This window comes from Myiozetetes cayanensis, unplaced genomic scaffold (genome assembly GCF_022539395.1).
Source record: "Myiozetetes cayanensis isolate MyiCay16 unplaced genomic scaffold, myiCay2020 scf9, whole genome shotgun sequence".
Taxonomy (NCBI): domain Eukaryota; kingdom Metazoa; phylum Chordata; class Aves; order Passeriformes; family Tyrannidae; genus Myiozetetes; species Myiozetetes cayanensis.
In genome coordinates this window covers 1,946,249-1,961,880 of record NW_026088185.1, presented here as the reverse complement: position 1 = coordinate 1,961,880, position 15,632 = coordinate 1,946,249, and the positions used below count along the sequence as shown (strand labels likewise).

At 57.8% G+C, this 15,632-nt stretch overlaps 1 protein-coding gene and 7 non-coding genes across 8 annotated transcripts; 6 read left to right on the top strand and 2 right to left on the bottom strand.

Annotated features, from left to right (window-relative positions):
* Positions 1-2,309: 2,309 nt before the first annotated feature.
* Positions 2,310-2,381, bottom strand: TRNAP-AGG (transfer RNA proline (anticodon AGG)). The gene has a single exon. It is a non-coding gene; the product is annotated as a tRNA-Pro (tRNA).
* A 451-nt stretch (positions 2,382-2,832) lies between these two features.
* Positions 2,833-2,904, bottom strand: TRNAP-UGG (transfer RNA proline (anticodon UGG)). Its single transcript has one exon. It is a non-coding gene; the product is annotated as a tRNA-Pro (tRNA).
* A 296-nt stretch (positions 2,905-3,200) lies between these two features.
* TRNAP-AGG (transfer RNA proline (anticodon AGG)) lies at positions 3,201-3,272 on the top strand. The gene has a single exon. It is a non-coding gene; the product is annotated as a tRNA-Pro (tRNA).
* Positions 3,273-3,527: 255 nt separating this feature from the next.
* TRNAA-UGC (transfer RNA alanine (anticodon UGC)) lies at positions 3,528-3,599 on the top strand. Its single transcript has one exon. It is a non-coding gene; the product is annotated as a tRNA-Ala (tRNA).
* A 1,985-nt stretch (positions 3,600-5,584) lies between these two features.
* TRNAA-UGC (transfer RNA alanine (anticodon UGC)) lies at positions 5,585-5,656 on the top strand. Its single transcript has one exon. It is a non-coding gene; the product is annotated as a tRNA-Ala (tRNA).
* A 2,986-nt stretch (positions 5,657-8,642) lies between these two features.
* TRNAT-AGU (transfer RNA threonine (anticodon AGU)) lies at positions 8,643-8,716 on the top strand. Its single transcript has one exon. It is a non-coding gene; the product is annotated as a tRNA-Thr (tRNA).
* Positions 8,717-9,296: 580 nt separating this feature from the next.
* TRNAS-GCU (transfer RNA serine (anticodon GCU)) lies at positions 9,297-9,378 on the top strand. The gene has a single exon. It is a non-coding gene; the product is annotated as a tRNA-Ser (tRNA).
* A 4,061-nt stretch (positions 9,379-13,439) lies between these two features.
* On the top strand, positions 13,440-13,736 carry LOC126652555 (beta-keratin-related protein-like). The gene has a single exon (XM_050339411.1). The coding sequence runs from the start codon at positions 13,440-13,442 to the stop codon at positions 13,734-13,736; it is 297 nt and encodes a 98-aa protein (XP_050195368.1).
* The last annotated feature ends 1,896 nt before the right edge of the window (positions 13,737-15,632 follow it).

Below are 15,632 nucleotides of genomic sequence, written 5' to 3'. Positions count from 1 at the left end.
GGTGGCGGTGCAATCGTGTTCTTCTCACTGGGAAACTGGAAATGGTTTTTAATGATATTGCAGAAATGTTTTCTGAAACCTGTCCCCTTCTTTCTGCCTTTTGCTGATAGATCTTCTCCTTCTGCCTTTGAATTCACAGCCTCCTTGCAGCTCCCAGCTGGCAAGACATGGGATTACATGGCAGGGACAGAGGTGACATTTTTATCTGGAAACTTGGGGTAATTTCTAGGGGATACAGCAGCTGTTTTGGTAGGAAAGTGTTTTTAAGCCCATTGGCCCAAGGTGTGTTTGCACCAGCTGGGGCCAGAGGGGCAAGGCAACCCAAAGCAAGCCCTGCTTGGCCTCTAAATCCCAGGGTAAGTTCTCCAAGCTGCTCCTTGAGGACTAAAAAGGTACATTAAAATGGAACCACGAGCACTAAGAAGATTCCTGTGAATCCCAGTATTGCTGTCCTAGAATTCTGAACAGGTTTTGGAGCTGTTGATGGCAGTAATGGCAGGACAAACAGACCGAGAGCTCCTGGCAGGCACAGGGGGTTTCCCCCAGAGTGGCTCCAAGTGCTGCCCACCGGCCTGGCCAGTTGGGACTTGGATTGTCCCCTTGGGACAACCTTCTGTAGCTGTTTCCATCGTAGGCAGGACCTGCCTCATCTGGAAATAAAGAGTAACTATTTTAAGTGGGTTTTTAAAAACAGAGGGTTTTGCCAGTGGAGGGGACAAGTTGCAGAGAAAGGTGGGGAGAAGAAGGAGAGCATCAGGTGTCTGATGAGCTGCACCTTCTTGACTGCAGGGAAAAGTCACTGTTGGAAATTCCAGAAGCTCCTGATCCCCGGGGCACTGGCCGGCCCTGCCGGGGGACGTGGCCAGCACAGGTGTAGGGGGCGGGGCCGAGGTGATTTAAAGCCCCGTGAGGCACCGCCCGCACCAATTTGGAGGTTTTCCCCTTTATTCCCTCTCAGTTCCCACTCTATTTCCCGGCTGTTTCTTCTCTATTGCCCCTCTATTTCCTCTCTTAATTCCCCCTCTCAGTTTCCCTCTATGTTCCCTCAGTTCCCTTTATTTCCCCTCTGTTCGCTCTCGATTCCCCCTCGATTCCCCCTCTCTCCTTTCGCTGTCTGCCCTCCCTGTCGCCCCGGCCTCCCCTTCTCCCCCTGATCCCCCTCCATTCCTCCTTCCCTGCCCTCCTCTGTGCACTCCCCTGCCCCTCCCTGTGCCCTGTGTCCCCGCAGCTGCGGCAGAGTGGGGTCCTGGGGTGGGAGGGAGCAGGGCTCAGTTCCCTCCGTGGCGTTGTGTCATCAGGAAGTGTTGCCCAGCACTAGGCAGGAGATTTTAGACTTGGTCACCCCCCAGAGCGAGATGGAAGCCCAGCAGTTTGTTGGTTTGTTTGGCTTTTGGCGACAACAAGGTCCTCCTTTGGGACAAATCCCTGCCCCGTGACATAAAGTAGCGGGACAGCACTGTGAGTCTGAGGAGGAAATGAGCAGCGGCGAGGGTTTGAAACAGCTCAGGGAGCAATTCAACAGGCTCCAGACCTGTGACCAACACGAGCCGGAGAGGGGTTCTGCCAGTGATAATATTTGGAGGTCAAAAGGAGGTGGTCAGCGGTGAGCAGGTGGGAAAGTTAAGAGAGTATATTTGAGCTGGTCTGTAGGGTAGAGCGTGAACATGTTTAGGTGTACATGAGATGATGAGATGCGGAGAGGGAGGGAAGATGTTGGGAGTCACACGAGGAAACCTGCAAGGCGGAGAATGTTGAGGTAAACTGAGGTTCTCTGCAGGGGACAAGTAGGCAAATGTTGGGGTGAGGCTGGAGGGGCTCCTTTGTGGCGAGGCTGAGCCCTGGCCCTGATTGCCCAGGCCATGAGCAGGGGGCTCTGTGCCAGCCGGGGGAGCAGCAGGGCCCCTGAGGCACAGATGCTTTGCACTGATACGCTCTCTGCTTGATCATTCCAAAGGAAATTCTCCACCTCTTGCATGCAAAGCAAGCGCTCTCCCGCTGAGCTCCATCCCCCTGGCTCGGGCTGTGCCGCGGCGTTCCCCCCAGGCCAAGAAAGTTCCCGTCTCGGTGCCTCCCCAGCCCCCAGGGTGGGGAAAGGGGGTTCAGGGCTTTGCAGGCTGTGGGTGTCCCTCGGGTGCCAGCGGGCTGTGAAGGGAGTGGGAAGAGGGGGAAGGGCTGCCAAGCAGCCCAGGCTGCGGTTTCGTGGCTGGAGCCCCGGGCAGAGCTGGCGAGTGGGACGCGATCGCGGGTGATTCCCCCGCGGGTGCCCCAGGGCTGAGGGGCCGCTGCGGGCGGTGGGCGCCGCAAAAGGAGGGCTCGTCCGGGATTTGAACCCGGGACCTCTCGCACCCTAAGCGAGAATCATACCCCTAGACCAACGAGCCGGGATGCGGGGTTGTTCTTGTCCCCCTGGGTGTGTGCGGGGACACCGCGGGCACAGCCGCGCTCGCCGGGACAGCGGGGACACGGGGACAGCGGGGCTGGCCGGGCCGGAGGGCACATGTCCCCCTGCAGTTGGGTCTGGGGCTGTGATGGCCGAGGAGTGAAGGCGTTGGACTCGAAATTCAATAGGGACTCCTCCTCCTTCCTGAGGAGCAGCTCAGGACCCGGCGGCAGGGATTGTGAAGGCCTCGGGGCAGAGGCACACCCGGGACTCTCCAGGTTTTGCAGACCCGGGGGAGGTGAGAAAAAAGATGCTGAGGGGATCGGGGTGGTGAGGAACATCATTCCCGGATGTTTGCTGCGTGGATTCCCCCGCACTGTGCTGTCCTCCGTCCCTGCGGGAGCAACGCACCCAGACCCACAGACAGGAGACAGTGGGCGCCCAAAAGACGAGGGCTCGTCCGGGATTTGAACCCGGGACCTCTCGCACCCAAAGCGAGAATCATACCCCTAGACCAACGAGCCGAGGTGCACACCATCTTTTCCACCCCCGCAGTTTTGGGGGCTCGGGGGAGCCGGGCCCGTGCACGGCCCTGGCTCTGCTGGTGTCCCGTGGCAGCTGCGTTTGTGCTCGCTGGCACCAAAGGCCCGTGGGTGTTTGTCGGGCCGTGCCGGGCGGGCCTGGCGCGGTGCGGGGCCCTGTGCGGGTGCGGGCGGTGCGGGGTTGGCCGTGCCGCGTGTCCCGCCGTGCTCCCAGCGCCGTTTTCCTGGGAAGCGTCCGGGGGGCACAGAGCGTGGGGGCGGAAATGAACCCTCACTCCGGCTCGTTGGTCTAGGGGTATGATTCTCGCTTAGGGTGCGAGAGGTCCCGGGTTCAAATCCCGGACGAGCCCTCCTTTTGGGCACCCACCTGCCTTGGGCGGCTCGTGTGGTCCCCGCCTGCGGGGTGGGACCGGGGCCAGGGCGGTGCGAGGGGAACAGAGCCTGGGAGAACGGACACGGGCGGAGTATTTTGCATGGCCACATCCCAAAACTAGGATGCAGCCCCTTGGAAGCAGCAGGGGGTGGTGGAGTGCAGGCTGTGCCTGTCTGGGTTGGAGCGCCGGGGGCAGCGCTGGGACTGAGGGGACTCGATCAGCCCGTGCCAGGGGGATGGAGCTCAGCGGGAGAGCGCTTGCTTTGCATGCAAGAGGCCCTGGGATCAACCCCCAGCATCTCCAGGTCCTTTTGCCTCCCCGGAGAGCCCTCCCCGCTGGCTGCGGGGCTGCCCCAGCCCCCCAGAACGCCCAGAACGATCCCGGCGCTGCCTGCGGGCACGGCCAGCCTGGCATTGCCTGCTGGCCCCCCAAGGCAGGCAGCGAGGAAAAGCCCGTGGCCATTTCCCTCCCTGCCGTGCCCGGGTGCCGCGGAGGCACCTGCTGTCCCTCCCGGAGGGCTCGGGGTGTCCCTGTAGGAGATAAATAAAGTGTCGAGATGCCTGGAAGTCGTTTTGTATGGGGACCTGGGGAGTCATTTGGTGGTCGGGGACTGGTGGACTGCCTGCAGTTACTTAATGCCGCTTGCAGGTCTGCTTACAGTTACTTATTCCTGCATAGTTGTTGCTGCTTACATTTCCCTGCAGTTACAGTGGGTTAGCGGGACGGAGACACCGTGTAAGGCAGGAGGACCAATATGACCTCACTGCCACCATGCCGCTAGAAACGGGAAACAACCCACAGGTCACTTAAAACAACCAGTGGACTGCACCAGAGAGCAAAGGAAGCTGTGGCCCGGCCCTGAAAGGACCCAATTGAATTCAAGAATGCAGCCAAGCCATGTCAGTTTTTAAGGAAGAAAAAGGAGTGGGGTTTAGGAAGGGAGGAGCAAGGGAGTGGTTATGTAAATCAAAAACCTTAAAAAGGGGGGGCTGGGGGTGGGGGTGGTGGTGGTGGTCATGGTCGTGGTCGTGGTGGTACCGGTGCTGGTTGTGGTGGTCGTGATGGTCGACGTTGTGGTCATCGTCGTGGTCTTGGTGGTGGTGGTGGTCGTGGTGGTGGTGGTCGTGGTGCTGGTCATAGTGGTCGTGGTTGTGGTTTAATGGTGGTCGTGGTGGTGGCCGTGGTTGTTGTCGTGGTGGTGGTGGTGGTCATTGTGGTCGTGGTCGTGGTGGTTGTCATGGTGGTGGTGGTCGTGGTGGTCGTGGGGGTGGTCGTGATGGTGGTCATGGTGTTCGTGGTGGTGGTCGTGGTGGTCGTGGTCGTGGTGGTGGTTTTCATGGTGGTGGTGGTGGTCATTGTGGTGGTCATGGAGGTCATGGTGGTGGTGGTGGTCATGGTGGTGGTGGTGGTCATTGTGGTGGTCATGGAGGTCATGGTGGTGGTGGTGGTGATGGTGGTGGTGGTGATGGTGGTGGTGGTTTAATGGTGGTACTGGTGGTGGTGGTGGTGGTCATGGTGTGGTGGTGGTCATGGAGGTTGTGGTGGTGGTCATGGTGGTGGTGGTAGTCATGGTGGGTCGTGGTCGTGGTGGTGGTTTTCGTGGTGGTGGTGTTGGTCGTGGTGGTGGTGGTCATGGAGGTGGTGGTGGTGGTGGTGCTCGTGGTGGTGGACGTGGTGGTCGTGGTCGTGGTGGTTGTCGTGGTGGTGGTGGTGGTGGCGGTGGTGGTGCTTGTGGTTTAATGGTGGTCGTGGAGGTGGTGGTGGTCTTGATGGTGGTGGTGGTGGTGGTGGTGGACGTGGTGGTCGTGGTCATGGTGGTCGAGGTCGTGGTGGTGGTGGTGGTCATGGTGCTGGTCATGACCGTGGTGGTTGTCATGGTCATGGTGGTGGTGGTTGTGGCGGTGGTGGTGGTGGTGGTCGTGGTGCTGGGGGTCATCGTGATGGTCGTGGTGGTGGTGGTGGTTTAATTGTGGTGGTGGTGGTGGTGATCGTCATAGTGATGCTGGTCGTAGTGATGCTTGTGGTGGTGGTTGTAGTGGTGCTGCTGGTGGTGGTCATGGTGGTGGTGGTTGTCCTCGAGATGGTGGTTGTGTTGCACCCAGTGTCAAGATTGATTCAATCCCCTCAGGGCAGGCTGTGCCGGAGGAGCTTTCATGGCTCTGCAGGATGCAGCCCCTTGGAAGCAGCAGGGGGGTGGTGGAGTGCAGGCTGTGCCTGTCTGGGTTGGAGCGCCGGGGGCAGAGCAGGGGCAGCGCTGGGACTGAGGGGACTCGCTCAGCCCGAGCCAGGGGGATGGAGCTCAGCGGGAGAGCGCTTGCTTTGCATGCAAGAGGCCCTGGGATCAACCCCCAGCATCTCCAGGTCCTTTTGCCTCCCCGGAGATCCCTCCCCGCTGGCTGCGGGGCTGCCACAGCCCCCCAGCCCCCCAGAACGATCCCGGCGCTGCCCGCGGGCACGGCCAGCCTGGCATTGCCTGCTGGCCCCCCAAGGCAGGCAGCGAGGAAAAGCCCGTGGCCATTTCCCTCCCTGCCGTGCCCGGGTCCCTCCCTGCTGTCCCTCCTGGAGGGCTCGGGGTGTCCCTGTAGGAGATAAATAAAGTGTCGAGATGCCTGGAAGTCGTTTTGTATGGGGAGCTGGGGAGTCATTTGGTGGTCGGGGACTGGTGGACTGCCTGCAGTTAATGCCGCTTGCAGGTCCTTCCTGCATAGTTGTTGCTGCTTACAGTTCCCTGCAGTTACAGTGGGTTAGCGGGACGGAGACACCGCGTAAGGCAGGAGGACCAGTATGACCTCACTGCCACCATGCGGCTAGAAACGGGAAACAACCCACAGGTCACTTAAAACAACCAAATGGACTGCACCAGAGAGCAAAGGAAGCTGTGGCCCGGCCCTGAAACGACCCAATTGAATTCAAGAAGGCGGCCAAGCCATGTCAGTTTTAAGGAAGAAAAAGGAGTGGGGTTTAGGAAGGGAGGAGCAAGGGAGTGGTTATGTAAATCAAAAACCTTAGAAAGGGGGGGCTAGGGGTGGTGGTGGTGGTCGTCGTGGTCTTGGTGGTGGTGGTAGTCATGGTAGTGATGGTGGTCGTGGTCATGGTGATGGTTGTGGAGGTCGTGGTGGTGGTGATGATGGTGGTGGTGGTGGTCATGGAGGTCGTGGTGGTGGTGGACGTGGTGGTCGTGGTGGTGGTGGTGGTGAGTTGGTCGTAGTCGTCATGGTGCTGGTCGTGGTGGTCCTGATGGTGGTGGTGGTGGTGGTGGTGCTGGTGCTGGTGGTGGTGCTGGTTGTCGTGGTGGTGGTGGTGGTGGTGGTCGTGGTCATGGTGGTGGTGGTCGTCGTGGTGCTCGAGGTGGTGGTCGTCGTGGTCGACGTCGTGGTGTTGGTGGTGGTGGTCGTGGTGCTGGGGGTCGTTGTGGTGTTGGTGGTGGTGGTCCTGGTGGTGGTGGTGGTGGTCGTGGTGCTGGGGGTCATTGTGGTGATGGTTGTGGTGGTGGTGGTCATGGAGGTCGTGGTGGTGGTCATGGTGGTGGTGGTGGTCGTGGTGCTGGTCATGGCGGTCATGGTGGTGGTCGTGGTGGTCATTGTGGTCGTGGTGGTTGTCATGGTGGTGGTGGTCGTGGTGGTCCTGGTGGTGGTGCTCATGGTGGTCATGGTGGTCGTGGTCGTGGTGGTTGTCATGGTGGTGGTGGTGGTGGTCGTGGTTGTGGTTTAATGGTGGTGGTGGTTGTCGTGGTGGTGGTGGTCATGGAGGTTGTGGTGGTCATGGTGGTGGTGGTCATGGTGGTGGTCATGGTGGTGGTGGTGGTGGTGGTGGTGGTGGTGGTTGTTGTGGTGGTCGTGGTGGTCGTGGTGGTCGTGGGGGTGATCGTGGTCGTGGGGGTAGTGGTGGGCATGGTGGTGGTGGTGGTGATCATGGAGGTGGTGGTTGTCGTGGTTGTGGTGGTGGTGGTGGTCATGGAGGTCATGGTGGTAGTCATGGTGGTGGTGGTCGTGGTGGTGGTGGTCATGGTGCTGGTCATGGTGGTCGTGGTGGTCGCGGTTGTGGTTTAAGGGTGGTCGTGGTGGTGGTCGTGGTTGTTGTCGTGGTGGTGGTGGTCATTGTGGTCGTGGTGGTGGTGGTCATTGTGGTGGTCGTGGTGGTGGTGGTGGTGGTGATGGTGGTGGTGGTCATTGTGGTGGTCATTGTGGTGGTCATGGTGGTGGTGGTGGTGGTGGTGGTCGGTGGTGGTCATGGTGTTCGTAGTGATGGTGGTGGTGGTCGTGGTGGTCGTGGTGGTTTTCATGGTGGTGCTGTTGGTCGTGGTGGTGGTGGTGGTGGTGGTGGTCATGGTGGTGGTTTTCGTGGTGGTGGTGTTGGTCGTGGTGGTGGTGGTGATGGTGGTGGTGGTGATGGTGGTCGAGGTCGTGGTGGTGGTCATTGTGGTCAAGGTCGTGGTGGTTGTCGTGGTGGTGGTGGTGGCGGTGGTGGTTGTGGTGGTGCTTGTGGTTTAATGGTGGTCGTGGTAGTGGTGGTGGTGGTGGTGGTGGTTGTGGTATACTGGTGGTGGTGGTGGTGGTGGACGTGGTGGTCGTGGTGATGGTGGTCGTGGTGGTGGTGGTGGTGGTCATTGTGGTCGTGGTGGTGGTGGTTGTCATGGTCGTGGTGGTAGTGTTGGTCGTGGTGGTGGTCATGGAGGTCGTGATGGTGGTCGTGGTGGTCTTGGTGGTCATGGTGGTGGTGGTGGTCATGGTGGTCGTGGTTGTCGTGGCGGTGGTGGTGGTGGTTGTGGTCATGGTCGTTGTCGTGGTCGTGGTGGTGGTGGTGGTGGAGGTCGTGGTGGTGGTGGTTGTTGTGGTTTAATGGTGTTGGTGGTGGTTGTTGTGTTTTAATGGTGGTGGTGGTGGTGGTCATGGTGGTTGTGGGGGTGGTGGTGGTCCTGGTGGTGGTGGTGATCGTCATAGTGATGCTGGTCGTAGTGATGCTTGTGGTGGTTGTAGTGGTGCTGCTGCTGGTGGTCATGGTTCGTGGTGGTTGTCCTCGAGATGGTGGTTGTGTTGCACCCAGTGTCAAGATTGATTCAATCCCCTCAGGGCAGGCTGTGCCGGAGGAGCTTTCATGGCTCTGCTGGGCAAGGGGAGAGCAGAGCATGTTCCTGTAGGGTCTGGGCTCTCCGCAACCCAGCCCGTGGTATTTACTGGCTCTATTTGGTTCCCTGTGCTCGGGGCTCGGAGTCAGCACTGGGGGTGCTCCCAGCACGAGGTAGAAATGGGCTGGCAGGTGGGGCACCTCAACCCTGGGCCTGGGGGCAGAGGGCATGGGCAGAGCTGCGGTGATTTCAGGGACACCCCAACACCAGAGGACCATGTGGGCACCATGGCTCAGCTGGTCAGAGCGCCTGTCTAGTAAACAGGAGATCCTGGGTTCGACTCCCAGTGGTGCCTGCGCCTGAGTGGTTATTTTTCCCTCCCTGTCCCAAACTGGGGGCACTCTGGGGGGCTTTGCCCTGCCCTGAGCACTGGTGATCCCCACCCTCTGTCCCAGGCGACCTCACTCCGGGGGTGAGAAGTTGCCTTCTGCTTCCTCTCCCTTGGAAGCTCCCAGTGCAGAGAGAGCCCAAACTGTCTCCAGAACCCCGGGAGTTCAGGAAATAAAACAGGTACATTCCATTGTGCCTGCACCCTCACCGCCTTCCCTGTTCTTTTGCACAACTGGTGCTGAATCCCGTAGGAAAACCCTCTGGAGAGACGCTGGGTGAGTGATGGAGGCGACAGGTGCACACGCTTTTGTGGCCAAAATAAACGCCGCGTTGCCCCTCTGAACGCAGAAGGGAACGTGGAGAGGGGCAAACGGGTCCCAAACAGCTGCTCGCTTCCCTGCCCTGCTGTGACCGGGGCTGCCAGGGCTGTGTCCCCCTCCCCCAGGGGACACCCTGGAGGAGGAGCAGCCGCAGCTTTGGAGTCTGGGGAGGGGGTCAAAAAAAAAGGGGGAAAAAAAAAGCTGCCCAAAGCGGCGGGTGCGAGAGACGAGGTGGCCGAGTGGTTAAGGCGATGGACTGCTAATCCATTGTGCTCTGCACGCGTGGGTTCGAATCCCACCCTCGTCGCGTCTCTCCGAACCGCCCCACGCTTGCGGGAGTTTTTGGTGCGGTGCCCTTTCTGCGTTTTGCTCTGCAAAACGTGCTGGCAGCTCCCTCCTGTGTCCGCAGCGGTGCTCGCACCGGGGATTCCTGCAGAGAGAAGAGGCTGAGCTGTGGCAAGATGAAGAGGGAAAAGGATTAAAGCCACCTCTGGGATCCCGGAGGTCTTGCAGAGAAGGAAGCCCCGCACCTGGCAGAGCGGGCTTTGCTGCCACCACATTTCCCTCCCGTGCCTCGGGGAGATGTGGGGACCAGCAGGGAGCTGCTTCCCCTCCAGCAGCTTCTCCCAAGCCAGAAAGCAGGATCAGGCAGCAAGGAAACACCGGGCCCATCCCGTTCTGCTGCCGGGAGACGCCGTGGTGCTCGGCCAGCTCTGCCACCCTGGGGAAAAGAGGGATCTCCTTGCCTGGACAGGCAGGTGCCTTGAAAGGGGAATGTGGGAGATTTGCTAGGGAAAAGGCATGGGTTGGGGTGCAGCCCTGGGGAAGGACCAGCTTGCAGCTGGAGGTGGTGAAATGGGCCAGGGTGGTGGGTGCAGGCACGGCACGGGGGTTGCTGTCACAGGAAGGGACCCGGAGCATCAGCCCACCCAGGGATCCAGCAATTACAGGGATGGTGTGGCGGCACAAAACCGGCTCATCTGCAGCCCCAGGACACAGCCTGGCAGCCAGAGCCTGGCTCTCCCCGCTGGCACCGGCTGGGCTCTGCTCCCTGGGCTGCACAGGGTGGCCCTGGAGCACCCCGAGGCTGCCCTGAGAAGGACACAGGCGGCCAGGACGCTCTGTGCCTGGCTCTGTCTGGCTCAGGATGCTGCCTCCTGGCACTGGGGTGTCCCACTCGTCCATCAGCCATCTGGGAGTGGTCCCTGCACGTCCTGCTGCCAGGGGTGAGCGCCCCGGATGCAGATGCTCCTTGGAGATAGGATGCAGCAGGTCTGTTGCTACTCCAAAATGTGCCCTTGTCTGTGGCTTTCAGGAGAAATTTTGGTGCAGGGGCAAGCTCCCGCCCTCCATCCAGCCTCACAGACACCCAGCCCTCGGGTGGCTGGAAATCAAAATGCAAAGAGGGCAAACTGGAGTTGCAAAGGGATGCTGGGTGATGGTGATGGTGATGGTGATGGAAAGGAAACACGGGGATTATTACTGGTCCTGGGTCATGCTTCTTACCTTAAAGTGTCCTCGCCTGCAGGGAGAGGCAGGGCTGAGGTGGCCACACATCCTGAATCCATGCAGATGGTAAGAAAATGGGTCTGAGGTGTTTGGTTTGGTGACATTTTCTCAGGTTTGAGGTTCCTCCAGAGAAAGCCACACCTCGAGCAGAAAGTGCTCATTCTCTGAAATGAATAGGGGTTGGAAAAAACCAGTCCTAGTTTATCTCCCAAACATCTGCTCTTTTCCCTGTGGTTTTCCTTGCTTTTCAGTCTCATTCTCCACACAAATCTGATTATTTATAAATTCCTGACACGTGCCTTGTTTCCCCTGTCCCCTTTTCCAGGAAAAGGACTTTGTTTCAGTCCATGGATCTGCTCACATTCAACACCACATTCCCTCTCCAAGTGCCACATAGCATTTATTCCAGGCATCACTACACCTCTGGATATTATTCTGGGACATGATGTTCCAGTGGGAGCAGAACCTCAAGTATTTAAACTGGATTGCAAGACCAAGACACCCAGAGAGTCTGCAATTCAGAAGATCCCAGCCTGTGCCTGGAAGCCTGGAAGGGAGTCACCCAGGAAGGGTTGTTTTCCTGGGATCATGAAAGTGCACACAGGCACACAAACACACACACACAAATAAATAAATAAAGGAGATGTAAACTGATTAGTGAAGGGGAAGAAACCCTGGCTGGTAGAAGAAGGGTTTAATTCTCAGGTTGTGGGTCCAAAGTGCTCTCATGGCATCAGTTTATTATTCACAGTGGTGCAAGAAGCAGCAAGGTAAAGCTTAATAATGGATAAATAAACAGTAAATAAAACCTCATCTTTCCCTGCTCAGCATTCAGGAGACTATGGTGAACCCACAGCCTCCCACTAACTCCGGGAGATGACAGATTACTTCCCTCTGAAGCCTGTGTCACCTGCCGCACCTCAGAAAAGCTGATTTCCTTTTTTGCCCTTCCAGAATGACATTAAAAACAAGCTGAGTTTGATCCCAGCCCCTCAGAAAGGATTTTTTTTACCCTGGCAGGCAGGGCACGGTGGAGTCACTGGGGGTCATTCAGTGTGATCAACCACGGCCAAGTCATCCTAAGAACTAAAATGACCCCCCCTAAACCCCACGGGGCACATCTTTAACGGGATGCTGACAGTACATGTGTCCCAGCACTGCCAGGGTTTATTCCAGGGCAGAAGATGTCTGTGCCTTCCCCTGGGCTCTGCTGGGGCGAAATGAAAAGCCTTTTTCCAAACTTTCCTTGCCCTCAGAGCTCGATGGCTCATCCCCCCCTGCTTGGGACCACGTCAGGGACTCCCTGTCCCCGCCGTGCAGGTGATTCACGTTTAAGTGCAGGTTTGGGATGTTTTTGGGGCTGTTGAGCAGCTCACAGGGTTCCAGCAGGGCGACCCTGTGTCACAGCCTGTAATCAGCTGTGTCTGGATGATGTCCCTCCATCAGGAGGAAGCAGAGCTGTGACCTTCTGGCGCATCCAAAGGACGGGGATGGAAGGGCTCTTGGAAGTCGGCTCCCTGCACAAAATTGGTCACTTTTGGGGAAGGGAAGCCCTCTAAGTGGGTCCAGAACCAGAAGGACTTGCTCATGCTGGGCTAATGCGTGTCCCTGTGTCCTCATCAGTAAATCCAGCACTCTCACCCCTGCAGCCCCTCGGTTTTCCTGCCATCGACGAGCCTGCAGGATTTAACCCCCAGTGGATGTTCCTCATGTTCCGTTTACATCCCAGGTCTCACCTCGGGCGCACCAGGGAACCGAATTGGTCGTGCTGAGAGGAAGGTGGGGATGTGCCTGCCCTAAATTCTGCTGAAACACTCTCCTGCCTGGTGGCACAAAGACCTAAAATGTCCTTTGGCCCTAGGAAGGAAGGTAATTAATGCCTGTAGCCCGAATCATTTTAATCTTACTCAGGGAGTATTACATGGAAACAAAACACGACAGATGAAAGAGGGAACTGTTTAATCAGTCAGGGGAGCTTTCCAGGAGAAAACTGCTGGTTGTTGGGAAGTTTCAGGTGGAAAGTATACACACCCGCTCCCCGGGGGGGCCGGGCCACCCTATAAAACTGTGGGGACAGTGCCCGGCCCCACCACTCGCTCCCAGCTGCCACCGCTGCCGTCTCCACCTGGGTAAGTTGAGGCGGGCTCCCTCTCCTCCACACCAGGCTCTTGCCCGGTCCTCTCCAGGAGTTCAGGGTTTGTTACCTGCCTCCCTTCCACCTGCAGAGGGCATCGGGGAAGGGCGTCTCTCTGCCCTAAAACGAGGACTACAAGGGGTTGTGGGATGAAGTGCTTGCACGGTCTGCAACCACGCAGCCAGTTGCATCCTGCGTGATTTTCCTTGCTGAAGGAGAGGAAAAAAAAGAAAAAAATAGAATAGGGCGTGCCCAGGCTGCAAGGGTTGATGTGCCCCTGTTTATGGAAGGGCATTAAAGGGATGGGATGGGATAGCTCAGCTCACGCTGTATTGATTTAAAGTGGGCTTTGCTACAAGTAGATGCATCTTAGTGAGCATCTCGCTTGCTGAAGGCTCTCAGCTTGGAGCGGGAGAGGGTCTGCTCTCTGTTCTCAGCCCCCGGGTGCCTCCAGCTTCCCCAGACCTGCAGCTCAAACCAAACTCCTCCCCTTCTCCCGAGCGGTTTTTGGGGGGAGGGAGGGCGGTGGGGGCGAAGCCGCCTCCTGCCCGCTTGGAAAGCCTTTCTTTGGCGTTTCCAAACCATCCAAACTCACTCCCTGTCTCTCTCTCCCGCACCTCCTACAACGGGAGCCGCTGCGAGAGGGCTCAGCAGGGGCGGTACAAGCCTCTGCCTTGCCTTTCTAACCCGGGCTCCGGCTTTCAGGTGCCCGTCCCCGCCGAGCCATGTCCTGCTACGAGCTGTGCCTGCCCTCCTCCTGCGGCCCCCGGCCGCTGGCCACCAGCTGCAACCAGCCCTGCCTGCGGCGCTGCGGGGACTCCACGGCCATCATCCAGCCGCCCACCGTGGTGGTCACCCTGCCCGGGCCCATCCTCAGCTCGTACCCGCAGAGCACCGCCGTGGGCTCCACGGCGTCGGCGGCCGTGGGGAGCTACCTGCGCTGCTGCGGCATCCCCGTGTGCTCCGGCGGGGCCCGCGGGCTCGGCAAGGCGGCGTTGCTGTGCCTGGGCAGCGGGCTGTAGAGGTGGCCCCCGGCGGTCACCTCTTCGTCCTCCTCCTCCTCCTCCCGCGTCGGGACGGACAAGCGAAGCACAAGGACCGAAGGCTTGGGGAAGAGGACTGAGGAGGTGCCCCTGGGTTTCCCGCAGTTCCCCCAGGAGGAAGAGAGCCCTGCGAGCTTCTAACTCCACACCGTGCCTCTGTAAACCTTTCTCTTGCGAAAGTCTTGCTTTATATTTCCACTGTTCTCCGCAGCATTTGCTGCTGGCTGGGCACAAACACTTGTAGCAGGCTGTAGGTGGCACATAATAATCACGGGGTGGTGGGGAGGAGGAACACCTTTGAGGGATTTGGCTTGCCCTGGAAGGGGGTTTATCCATTTCTTTACTGAGCGCTGGAAACATTTCTTAACACTCTGAACTGATTTACTCTCCTTCTCATTAAAGTCACGCTACATCACAGGCTGAGTCTTCTGGTGTTCCTTGTCCTGGGGTCTCGAGGGATGAATTGCCCTGGGGGCAACTTGTTGCTGGTGGGAAGGGTTCTTTTTTTTTTTTTTTTTGTATGAAATGGGGGTTTCTGCTGCCCAGCTCTTCACCGTGCTGGCAGGAGTGTGTGGTTTGCCACGACCAGCCCGAGGGCAGCTCTCTCAGCCTGGAAACCTCTCCTGCCCCACGGCGAGCACCTGCTTGGAGGCGAGGAATTCCTCAGGAATCACCTCCTGCAGGAGCGGACTTAGTGCCTGTTCTCCTGAGGAGCTGGGAACACGAAGGTTTGACAATTCAAAATGGCATTTGCCCTGCATTTTGCAGTGACTTTTTTTTTTTTTTTAATTTTTTTTTTTTTGCAGAGCTAAGGAGAGTGGAGGTGGGGTCAGGGGAAAAAAGGGAGAAGTAGGAGGTGCTCATTCGGATGGGCATCCTACACCCAGCTCACCTGATGTTTAATGGGTGACAGTGAAGTGACAGGGGGAGAGCTGTAACCCCCTTTATGCAAGACCCAGAAAGGACCACTCTGTACAGGGCTGTCAGGCATCAAGTAAAGCCTCTTTTTGAGATGCCATGTCTCATCAGGCAGAACTTTTTCCACTGATGGAAGGAAGAATAGGAGGATTTGCATAAAGCTGATGAGTGTTTATAGCGAGGAATTATGCCTGGCTCGAAAGCATGTTGATCTTCAAGACCCTTTGACCAACTCAGCTGGTTTTATGGCTTGGGAAATTTTGCAGAAATGCTCCCAATTTGGAGAAAATCTGCATGGCAATTGCTCAGCAGACAAGAGCTCTGGGAGAAGAGAGGTGTGTTTTCACATCCCTCTTCCAAAGGCTGCTCAGGTAGTTTTATCCCAGCTCTGGAAATTGTCTGCAGAGATTGGATTCAAAATTCTGGAAAAAAAAAAAAAAAAGAAAAAAGAGGAAAAGTGTTGGAATTCCATCAAAAGCTTTGATGGGAAGCTGCAAGCCTCTGGGGCTTGTGCATCTGCCTTCCACCAGCCTGCTGCATGGGATGGATGTCCTGGATGGAGCAGCTGGAGAGAATAATGGCATTTTTATGTGCAGTCATTCAGCTTTTCAATGAGTGACTCCACTGGTGAGGTTATACAGATTTTAATTTTTTTTTTCCCTGAAAATCCAGTGTGTCTGAAAATCCACGCAGCTCCTTGGTTTGATTTGACTTGGAAATTGTGATGCTTTAGTGCAGCCAGCTGGGGAAGGGAGGACCTTGGTGCCCTGCAGGGCTCCCTGTTCCAGGGGCTCTGTCTCCCATGGGTGCCTTGACTCCAGCTGGGAGCTGTGCCTGAGTTCACCTTCTATTCCCCCCCTCACCCCTAGCATTTGCCCAGGGCAGGACCACACAGACCTGCTGATCAGGCCCTAAAATACAGGTTCCTGCAGCCAAAGGCCCCGGTGAGAAACAGGG